The sequence below is a fragment of the Neoarius graeffei genome, chromosome 10, assembly GCF_027579695.1.
Source record: "Neoarius graeffei isolate fNeoGra1 chromosome 10, fNeoGra1.pri, whole genome shotgun sequence".
NCBI classification, from domain to species: domain Eukaryota; kingdom Metazoa; phylum Chordata; class Actinopteri; order Siluriformes; family Ariidae; genus Neoarius; species Neoarius graeffei.
This window is the reverse complement of record NC_083578.1, coordinates 23795257-23807455: the sequence shown is the minus strand read 5'-3', so window position 1 is coordinate 23807455 and position 12199 is coordinate 23795257. Positions and strand designations below refer to the sequence as shown.

Here is a 12199-nt window from a genome sequence, read left to right as displayed (position 1 = left end):
TCTCCCGGGCCGCCATTTAGAAACCAGTCATTTATCTCATCACAGTAAATTGGCTTGGAGTGAGTTGTAGTGAGTTGTTTGATCCACAAGGGGGCGCTCTTGCATTATAATGAGACAGCTGCATAGTATCTCGTATATGTGCAGACATGTTAGCCTGTTCTGAATTATACGAACTACTCACACTCCACTAATTGACGTTTCTTTCAGCTCAATAACATTTAATAATTTTTATAGTAGCGGTAAAGTAATAAATTAGAGAAATAAAAATGTTTTAACATCCTCTAACGTACTCTGTGGGTATCGTATGTGTGGTAATGGGGTAGAACAGGGATCGTCATTAAACCATCAATAACTTTTAAACTAGCTGCATTAATCCAGGATCAGTGGCTCACAGCTATAGCATGATGTCAGGGACCGGAGGCGGTGGCTTCCCAGCATTAAAACCGAGGAGGTGATCGAAGATTCAGCATAGCTAAGGAGGCAGCGCAGTGCATGGTGGGAAACGTAGTAAACAGTTGGTTTTGTTTTCGTAGTCGTACCAGCATTCTTGTCTATAAGGTAATGCTATGATATTTTGTTTATTTCTATTCCTCAAGCAAGGTGAAATAGTCAGTAACGATTTAAAATCTCGTGCTGTAAAAGAGAATCAGTTACATCAGACTTTCACAAACTTAGACTGATTTGAAGCCAGGCTTTGAATCCGAGGTGGATAAAGTACCCAACTTCATTACTTAAGTCAAAGGACAGATCCCACTGGTCAAATGTGACTCTGATACAAGTGAAAGTTGTCCAGTCAAATTTTTACTTAAGTTAAAGTACTGAAGTAATTGCTTTTAAAAGTACTTAAGTATTAAAAGTACATTTTCTGTCAACGCATGGTTGTATTATTGCCACAACGCTTACAAAACCTAATGCCGTTAGCAAAGACAGAAATGTGAATTCACAAAATGAACGCATGCTGTGCCATCATGGTGGTTTAACGTTAAGCTAGCTAGTCAGTGAAGCTCCACCTGACATGCTAGCAAGCTCTTTTCAAACTTGAAATCATATTGGGTAGCTAACGCTACTAGAAAAGAAAGATTTCTATGTTCTGTTTATTTGGCAAGATTATGCTAAAACATATTTCTGAAAGGACTTCAGATAAGTTGACGTTATTCATGTTAGCGTAACTCTGTTTTTACATGCTAACTAACAGTGTCCAAGTTAACTAGCTATGTGTAAACGTTAGCCGTGGACAAGGCTGCGGCAACTTGGCGGGCAAATCCATAGAAAGTCATTTGACTAACCAGACTGCACAGCTATTGCAACGTTATCGCTAGCTCTAAAAGCACAGACAACTTCGTTGCAAGCTTTCTCTTAGAATAAAACGTTTACATCCCTCAATATGCTTCTGCAGGTTGGACGGCGAGTTTTTGTAGGCCGTGATGTGGTTTGTTTTCGGTAAACAAAGCAAACATTTAAAACTAGATCAATCTTTAATCCTTTAAGAAAACTGAAACATGGGTTCTAGGTAAAGCCATGGGTGTGTGCATTCCCCAGAAGAACCGCCTCCTTCCATTCTGCCATCAACTGATTGAGTTCAAATAACGCTGCTGAGAAATCATTGAACTTGATTTTATCCAGTCTATGGACGTGACGTGACCCTAGTGATTACTGATCGGCTCTCAGTGTCACCTGCGAAAAAAAAACCAATCATGTTTTAGAAAAGAAAAGAAAAAAACATCCACTTTCAAAGCTGCTTCATAGTAACGAGTAACGAGGACCTTAATAGAAATGTAGTGAAGTGAAAAGTACGATATTTGTCTTTCAAATGTAGTGAAGTTAAAGTCACAGGTTTCCAAAAAAGATAATACTCAAGTAAAGTACAGATACTCAAAGTGTACTGAAGTACAGTACTCAAGTAAATGTACTACATTACTGTCCACCTCTGCTTTGAATCATCCATAAAATGGACTTTTGGATTTTTTTTTATTTTATTTTATTTTTTTTAGTTCTTCATACTGATACCAATGGTTTAGAAGATCTAGAGAAGTGGTTCTCAAAGCAGAGTCCGTTAGGTCTCCCAGGGGACTGTAAAGCATCGCCAGGGTGTCTGTGACCCTTCCATTTTGTTACAGTGGTGGAAATGGAAATGTGGAACTCCCAGCTTGCCATTATCGACATTATGATATTTGCTGTTTAGTTTTTGAGTTAGTAGCTTGCTTAACTGGTCACAATGGTAGCAAAAGACAGTTTTGTCAGTGGGAAGGTCATGAAGGAACATTTGTGTAGCTCGAATATCCATCCATCCATTATCCGTAACCGCTTATCCTGTACAGGGTCGCAGGCAAGCTGGAGCCTATCCCAGCTGACTACGGGCGAAAGGCGGGGTACACCCTGGACAAGTCGCCAGGTCATCACAGGGCTGACACATAGACACAGACAACCATTCACACTCACATTCACACCTACGGTCAATTTAGAGTCACCAGTTAACCTAACCTGCATGTCTTTGGACTGTGGGGGAAACCGGAGCACCCGGAGGAAACCCACACGGACACGGGGAGAACATGCAAACTCCGCACAGAAAGGCCCTCGCCAGCCACGGGGCTCGAACCCGGACCTTCTTGCTGTGAGGCGACAGCGCTAACCACTACACCACCGTGCCGTCCAATTTGTGAAAAATGCTATAATATTAATGCTTGAAAAAATAGATACATTCTTACCATCAAATACTTTTATTTCATATTTTGTCTTTTTTTGGGTTTTGTTTTCGAGTAGAGTTTTTGTTTCATCTACTTTCGGTTAGTTCAGCAACACGCTCCGACATTTTGTTTTTCTCTACTCACGGTATACGAGCTGATAGCCTAGTAGTAGAGTAGCCAATCAGAGCACGCGATTGCTCATATCCAGTGGATAGAATTTTTTATACATATACAGGATATTTAGGGGCGGCACGGTGGTGTAGTGGTTAGCGCTGTTGCCTCACAGCAAGAAGGTCCGGGTTCGAGCCCCGTGGCCGGCGAGGGCCTTTCTGTGTGGAGTTTGCATGTTCTCCCCGTGTCCGCGTGGGTTTCCTCCGGGTGCTCCGGTTTCCCCCACAGTCCAAAGACATGCAGGTTAGGTTAACTGGTGACTCTAAATTGACCGTAGGTGTGAATGTGAGTGTGAATGGTTGTCTGTGTCTATGTGTCAGCCCTGTGATGACCTGGCGACTTGTCCAGGGTGTACCCCACCTTTCACCCGTAGTCAGCTGGGATAGGCTCCAGCTTGCCTGCGACCCTGTAGGACAGGATAAAGCGGCTAGAGATGATGAGATGAGCTGAGATACAAGATATTTAAAATTACTTTACATAGTTAAACATTTGAATAGTTGGAATATGTTTGTAAAATTAATCCATACTAAGAGGGTCAATGGATAAACTGATCGTGTGTGTGTTTTAGGGATGAACACCATGATATCTTGGCGGTGGCTGATTGGGGTCAAAGACTGTCCTTCTACCAGCTCAGTGGGAAACAGGTACAAGTCTCTCATTCCTTTGTCTTCATGGCTGAGGTGTGTGAGTCAGAGGTGGACAAATGATAAATTCATTAGCAAGCCCACCAGGCCAGTAGACGCGTCAGTGTGTGGCCCAGTCCCAGGTTTTGGTTCCCTGGAAATCTAACGGATACCTAATGTGTGCCCAGTTAGTTAGCTAGTTAGGCGTGTTAATGCAGATTAAGGGAAATGAATGCGGATATAATTATTATCTGTACTGATAATACTGTACTGTGTTTTCTCTGTTGGTTATGAGTGCCTCTTCAGTAAAACACATTCAAGTCATTCCAGTGTCATCATTTTCTCCCGATACGTTCAACCGCCAGGTTTCTTATTTATAACAGGAGTATACGATAGCTTTCTGTTGAACTTTTCTCAGTTTCTTCCGCATACCTGCATGTTTCTGATTCTGAACATCAATGTTTGCTGCTAAGTCTGGCTCATTTGATGCAGTATACACACTGTTTATAATAATACACTGCAAGCCCGCTATAACGCACTCTTTTACAACAAACTTTCACATACAACAAACTAAGTTCGTGTCCCTTGACAGAGAGTCAGAGTCTTCAAAAAAAAAAATCACTGAGCCATGCACTCCTCTTCAAGAAGTACTCAAGTCTGCAGTCAAGTTAACAATACGTGTTAACGCCATAAAACAAAGGCTTAACTAGCCTCGCTTAGGTGTCGATCACAAACGGTTATCAAGGACAGCAATCACTGACTTCAAAAAAAATCCCTTAAAAAGGACTTTTATTTTATAAGCTAAAAGCAATTTTACTCAAGTTTTTATTCCATAAGCATTGTTGTCATGGCTACTCGTAAACCTAAGATGCTCTCCGTCTGTCAGAAAATGCAGTTTTACAGTTCAGTGGAAGTAAGTACAGGGTTCCTACTAGGGCTGAGTACCGGTACTGTGTATCGGTACTGTACTGTGAAAATCGATTCGGTACAGGTCCAAAATACCGGATCATGAAGTACTGGTACTGTACCGATATAAATTTACACCAAGTATATGCTTATTTTGTGACCAGGGAAACAGCGCGCCTTTTGGCGGATGCCGCCTTTTTCACGGCTGAATCGTGCAGATCCGATTTTTTTTAGGGGGGGGCGTTGGAGTGTCTGAATAATTTCATCAAAGTAAATTCCGTATTAAAATTACTAAATGAGCAAATGCCGTTACAGTCCATGAAACATAGGAAGTATGAGAAGAAAACAGTAAATCAGAAAGCTGCGCACATTTGCGCAGCTTCCGCGCAAGTGTGTGCAGCTTTCTGATTTACTATTTTCTTTTCATACTTCCTATGTTTCATGGACTGTAATGGCATTTGCTCATTTAGTACAACCCCGATTCCAAAAAAGTTGGGACAAAGTACAAATTGTAAATAAAAACGGCATGCAATAATTTACAAATCTCAAAAACTGATATTGTATTCACAATAGAACATAGACAACATATCAAATGTCAAAAGTGAGACATTTTGAAATTTCATGCCAAATATTGGCTCATTTGAAATTTTATGACAGCAACACATCTCAAAAAAGTTGGGACAGGGGCAATAAGAAGCTGGAAAAGTTAAAGGTACAAAAAAGGAACAGCTGGAGGACCAGATTGCAACTCATTAGGTCAATTGGCAATAGGTCATTAACATGACTGGGTATAAAAAGAGCATCTTGGAGTGGCAGCGGCTCTCAGAAGTAAAGATGGGAAGAGGATCACCAATCCCCCTAATTCTGCACCGACAAATAGTGGAGCAATATCAGAAAGGAGTTCGACAGTGTAAAATTGCAAAGAGTTTGAACATATCATCATCTACAGTGCATAATATCAAAAGATTCAGAGAATCTGGAAGAATCTCTGTGCGTAAGGGTCAAGGCCGGAAAACCATACTGGGTGCCCGTGATCTTCGGGCCCTTAGACGGCACTGCATCACATACAGGCATGCTTCTGTATTGGAAATCACAAAATGGGCTCAGGAATATTTCCAGAGAACATTATCTGTGAACACAATTCACCGTGCCATCGGCCGTTGCCAGCTAAAACTCTATAGTTCAAAGAAGAAGCCGTATCTAAACATGATCCAGAAATGCAGACGTCTTCTCTGGGCCAAGGCTCATTTAAAATGAATTGTAGCAAAGTGGAAAACTGTTCTGTGGTCAGACGAATCAAAATTTGAAGTTCTTTATGGAAATCAGGGACGCCGTGTCATTCGGACTAAAGAGGAGAAGGACGACCCGAGTTGTTATCAGCGCTCAGTTCAGAAGCCTGCATCTCTGATGGTATGGGGTTGCATTAGTGCGTGTGGCATGGGCAGCTTACACATCTGGAAAGACACCATCAATGCTGAAAGGTATATCCAGGTTCTAGAGCAACATATGCTCCCATCCAGATGACGTCTCTTTCAGGGAAGACCTTGCATTTTCCAACATGACAATGCCAAACCACATACTGCATCAATTGCAGCATCATGGCTGCGTAGAAGAAGGGTCCGGGTACTGAACTGGCCAGCCTGCAGTCCAGATCTTTCACCCATAGAAAACATTTGGCGCATCATAAAACGGAAGATACGACAAAAAAGACCTAAGACAGTTGAGCAACTAGAATCCTACATTAGGCAAGAATGGGTTAACATTCCTATCCCTAAACTTGAGCAACTTGTCTCCTCAGTCCCCAGACGTTTACAGACTGTTGTAAAGAGAAAAGGGGATGTCTCACAGTGGGAAACATGGCCTTGTCCCAACTTTTTTGAGATGTGGTGTTGTCATGAAATTTAAACTCACCTCATTTTTCTCTTTAAATGATACATTTTCTCAGTTTAAACATTTGATATGTCATCTATGTTCTATTCTGAATAAAATATGGAATTTTGAAACTTCCACATCATTGCATTCCGTTTTTATTTACAATTTGTACTTGTCCCAACTTTTTTGGAATCGGGGTTGTAATTTTAATACAGAATTTACTCTGATGAATTTATTCAGACACTCCAATGCCCCCCCCCCCCCCCCCAAAAAAAAAAAATCGGATCTGCACGATTCAGCCGTGAAAAAGGTGGCATCCGCCAAAAGGCGCGCCGTTTGCATCCCTGTGTGACTGAAGATGCGTAAATCCTACCACAAAGACAAAAATTTAGCACTGGAAAAGACGTAAAATGCATCGCTGAAACTTGAAATCAGAGCCATCTTTGATTTGAGATCCTCTCGCCACAGACATTGCGAGAGCTTGGCTGATCCAGCGTTCTGATTGGTCAAAAAGACTCAAAAGCAGGTCAGCCATTTTTCCTTTGCTGGCATTGGCGGCCTTTGTTGCTTTGTGTAATTTTGCCGCGTAAGTTAAAGGCCGCGGACTGCGCGTAGTCTATACTACTCTAGTGTAGTCACTTCTCGCTGTGAGACAACTTATGACTTTTTGTCCCAAGTTAACTAAGTGTGAGACTGAGAGGGTGACTGAGAAGTGAGGTAGGAAACCTAGTTATGTTCGGTTTTCTTTGAATAAAGATACTGACAAGTTGTCAACAGTTTATTAATGTTTCTGTCATTATTGAAGAAGTTCAGAAGAACACATGTTAATTTGTCAAATTGTTCAGGTACAGGTACAGGTCCGGACCTGTACCTAAATCTCTGTACCGGTACCTGATGTTACCTTTAGGTACGCAGCCCTAGTTCCTACACACAAACCGAAGTGTCCCTGGCTCTGTAAGTGTACGGACAGATCGTCTAGAAGACTGAATACAAAACATGTACCTTCCCGAAAGTAGTTGTTCTCCAGACGCCATCTTCAGGGGACAGTCCGTAAAAGTCGAGTGCCGAGTGCAGAGCTAAATCCTCTGGAAATGCACAATTTCATAGCATCACATGACCTCCCATTCAAAATTCCAACCCGCTTGAACTATAATGTTGTTGCATGCAGTTTCCTTTTAATTTCGAACTAAACACTAAACTGTGTTTCCATAAAATCCTACAAAATTGTGCATTTCCAGAGGATTTAGCTCTGCACTCGGCACTCGACTTTTACGGACTGTCCCCCGAAGATGGCGTCTGGAGAACAACTACTTTCGGGAAGGTACATGTTTTGTATTCAGTCTTCTAGACGATCTGTCTGTACACTTACAGAGCCAGGGACACTTCGGTTTGTGTGTAGGAACCCTGTACTCACTTCCACTGAACTGTAATGTTGTTTGGATCTTGGCAATGGTTTTAAAAACAGCGTTTTGTATCGGCGAAATGACATGCCCCTCGCACTGCTGTGTTAGCGCTTTCGGTTTAAATCACAAAAAAAAAACAACTTTCTCAAAACACAACCGATTGACATGATTGTGCTACCAACTCAGCGTATGCACTCCCAATCATGCGAAAATAGCCCTAAAAAGCATTTCACTCCGGAGTATTCCTTTAATGAAGTTATGGACTAATGAAGCCTTAATGAGCAGTTCAACAAAAATCACTTCTTCTCGGTCAATCGCTTCTTCTCGCTGCTTTGGATTCTTTCTGGCAAATAGGTAGGTATTCCTCGGGTGTATATAGTTTGTATATAGTGTATATAGCTCACAACATTTATTGCGCAAGGTGGCCCACTTTAGATCTTTCCTTCTGGACTAGACGGGGCCGGAGTGAGCTACGCTGTCATTGACGGTCTGGTTTCTATTACTTAAGAGCAGAGGTGGATAAAGTACCCAACTTCATTCCTTAAGTCAAAGTACAGATCCCACTGGTCAAATGTTACTCCGATACAAGTGAAAGTTGTCCAGTCAAATTTTTACTGAAGTTAACTCATTCCCTACGGCAAGCCGCTGACAGCGGCTCAGCGAATTTTCCCATTCCCTACGGAAAGCCGGTACTATCGGCTTTGGTGACGTCATACGGAATTCCCTCGGAAACTCCCATAATAAAACAGTACACGTGAATTTGACCAATCAGAGCTGTAGAGGACTGCACATAGACCACATTTGGATATTATAATTAGCGGGAAACCCACGTAGGGAAGGTTTATTATAGCAGGGATAGACTGCTATAATATTATTATAGTATTATAATATAATATTATGACTGATGCTTGTGAAACCTACCTACTTCAGAATTATACAAAAATAATTCCATATTTAGAAAGGATAGGTTTCAAGGACTCGGTAAATGTATACTTTTCTACCTCTAAAATAATTTATGGAGATGGGGACATTTTACTGAATGTACCTATTAAATTCGTGATTTTCACAAAAAGTATTCCGTCAAAACGTGACTGAAAAAAATTGAAGTATTTCGTAAGGAATGAGTTAAAGTACTGAAGTATTTGCTTTTAAAAATACTGAAGTATTTAAAGTACATTTTCTGTCAGCGCATTGTTGGATTATTGCCACAGCGCTTACAAAACCTAATGCCGTTACCAAAGACAGAAATGTGAATTCACAAAATGAACGCATGCTGTGCCATCATGGTGGTTTAACGTTAAGCTAGCTAGTCAGTGAAACTCCACCTGACATGCTAGCAAACTCTTTTTTCAAACTCGAAATCATATTGTGTAGCTAACGCTACTAGAAAGGAAAGATTTCTGCATTCTGTTTATTTGGCAAGATTATGCTAAAACATTTCTGAAAGGACTTCAGATAAGTTGACGTTATTTATGTTGGCGTAATTCCATTTATACATGCTAACTGTGGTCAAGTTAGCTAGCTACGTGTAAACGTTAGCCGTGGACAAGGCGATGGCAACTTGGCGGGCAAATCCATAGAAAGTCATTTGACTAACCAGACTGCAGAGCTATTGCAACGTTATCGCTAGCTCTAAAAGCACAGACAACTTCGTTGCAAGCTTTCTCTTGGAATAAAACGTTTATATACCTCAGTATGCTTCTGCAGGTTGGACGGCGAGTTTTTGTAGGCCGTGATGTGATTCATTTTTGGCAAACATTTAAAACGAATCTTTAATCCTTTCAGAAAACTGAAACATGGGTTCATGGGCCATGAATGCGTGTGCATTCTCCAGAAGAACTGCCTCTTTCCACTCTGCCATCAACTGATCATGTTAAATAATGCTGTTGAGAAATCATTGAACTTTATTTTATGCAGTTTTTGGGCGTGACATGACCCTAGTGATTACTGATCGGCTGTCTCATGCCCCTTTTCCACCAAAGCAGTTCCAGGGCTGGTTCGGGGCCAGTGCTTAGTTTGGAACCGGGTTTTCTGTTTCCACTGACAAAGAACTGGCTCTGGGGCCAGAAAAACCGGTTCCAGGCTAGCACCAGCTCTCTGCTGGGCCAGAGGAAAGAACCGCTTACGTCAGCGGGGGGGCGGAGTTGTTAAGACCAACAACAATAACAAGACCGCGAAAGATCGCCATTTTTAAGCGACGAGAAGTAGCAGCTGTACAAACGCGAAGTCATCCATTATTATTATTATTATTATTATTATTATTATTATTGTTGTTGCTGCTGCTGCTTCTTCCGTGTTGTTTTTGCTTCGATATTCGCGCCAAGGTTTATGCAAACGTAGCGACGTAACTGACGTATACAGCGACGTAATGACGTGTCTTCTCTTAGCACCGCAAGCTATGGAAAAGCAAACTGGTTCTCAGCTGGCTCGCAAGTTGAACGAGTTGTGAACCAGCACCAGCACCGGCCCCGAACCAGCCCTGGAACTGATTTGGTGGAAAAGGGGTATCAGTGTCACCTGCAAAAAAAACCCAATCCTGTTTTAGAAAAGAAAAGAAAAAAACATCCACTTTCAAAGCTGCTTCGGAGTAACGAGGACCTTGATAGAAATGTAGTGGAGCGGAAAGTACGATATTTGTCTTTCAAATGTAGTGAAGTTAAAGTCGTAAGTTTCCAAAAAAAATAATACTCAAGTAAAGTACAGCTACTCAAAAAGTGTACTGAAGTACAGTACTCAAGTAAATATGCTTCGTTACTGTCCACCTCTGCTTAAGAGTGACTTATTTCCTTTACTTCATAAATATGTAAGTGAATTAAGTGTAAATATAAATTAAACACGGCGGCACGGTGGTGTAGTGGTTAGCGCTGTTGCCAGGGCTCGAAATTAACTTTTTTTCTTTGTGTCCCCCAGTGGTCCCGAATTCTGTGTTGTATTGTCCCGAATGGAAGCAGTAGTGTCCCCATTTTTTTCCTCTCTGAAATAACCAGTGGTTAATATTATCATATGAAGTTACTATTATATTTGTAACTATGCGATTTTGAACCCTTTATATCATTTTTACAATAAGTCACAAAACACAAGCGACACATGTCCTATACATCATCTACTTCAAAATTACAGTTATTGCATTTTCAGTTTATTAAACTTTGGCGATCTCACTGTATGAATAGATACCCGTTTATTTAAAGGGGCCAACTAGCTCATTCAGAAAATGTTTCAACTCCCTACATCTGCAGTACACTTTAGTTGAAAATAAGACCCCTTTTATGTTCATTTCATCTACTTATACCTTGAATATCTGTTGGCACTTATAAGGCCAACTTATTTTCACCATGACCATTATCCATTTTTATGTAATATACCTGTTGCCCCATTCAGAGATGTTTTGAAAGCCATCAGCCATACCATCAATGGATGAAATGCCCTTGAGCAAGGCACCTACCCCAACATTGCTACAGGGACTGTAACACTGTAAAAAACCGTAAAGTCACTTTGGATAAAAGTGTCATATCATAAGTGCAAACAAAGCAATGTAATGCAAGGTTTTTTTATTGTAACCTTTAGTCATAGAAATCATTTACATTATTTACAGTGACTTTTTTGATTTTGCAGTCACAGCGCAGCCACGTTTATAATGGCAGTCTATGGGGCTGAGCGCCCGTCCTCTCCTCACTTTCAGGCTTCTCATGCAAAAACTCGTTTTTAACTCGCTCTAGTGACCTCAATTTTTACACTACAGACAAAAAAATTACATCATGTTCAGGAGAGCCTTGTGGCACTCAATGTGAAAGAATTTTGTGACTATCTCCTTCCGTTTTCGTGTAAATCCCCGTTGTTTGGAGGGAGCGCTCTGAGCAATTACTGCCCTTTCTGTGTCTCTCAGCGCAGCGTGCGGGTGGGGGAGGGGCTGCTTGCTCTCACACACACACACACAGCGCACTGCTCCCTCTCAGAGACACACAGGCTTGTCGCCTCAACGCAAATCATTCATTCACAGAGTGCAGCTCAGGCCCTGCAATTGTGACTGCTACGCGCACTGCATCACTCTCACAATTTCCCCCATGTAGAACTTTTTTACTAGATCTATTTTTTTCCATTGTCCCGGGATTGTCCCAGATATGATAATTTTGTGTCCCGATGACATTTTTTATGGTCCCCGGGACGTCGGGACACCGTTAGTTTCGAGCGCTGGCTGTCGCCTCACAGCAAGAAGGTCCGGGTTCAAGGACCGTGGCTGGCGAGGGCCTTTCTGTGTGGAGTTTGCATGTTCTCCCCATGTCTGCGTGGGTTTCCTCCGGGTGCTCCGGTTTCCCCCACAGTCCAAAGACATGCAGGTTAGGTTAACTGGTGACTCTAAATTGACCGTAGGTGTGAATGTGAGTGTGAATGGTTGTGTGTGTCTATGTGTCAGCCCTGTGATGACCTGGCGACTTGTCCAGGGTGTACCCCGCCTTTCGCCCGTAGTCAGCTGGGATAGGCTCCAGCTTGCCTGCGACCCTGTAGAAGGATAAAGCGGCTACAGATAATGAGATGAGATAAA

General features: G+C 41.8%; 1 protein-coding gene across 3 annotated transcripts in view; it reads left to right on the top strand.

Moving 5' to 3' along the window:
* ift122 (intraflagellar transport 122 homolog (Chlamydomonas)) overlaps window positions 1–12199 on the top strand; it is a 190742-nt gene that overhangs the window by 21413 nt on the left and 157130 nt on the right. For all 3 annotated transcript variants that reach the window (XM_060931573.1, XM_060931572.1, XM_060931570.1), the window contains exon 8: window positions 3424–3499. In XM_060931573.1, coding sequence (XP_060787556.1) covers window positions 3424–3499 — 76 coding nt within the window. The remainder of the gene's footprint in view (window positions 1–3423; window positions 3500–12199) is intronic.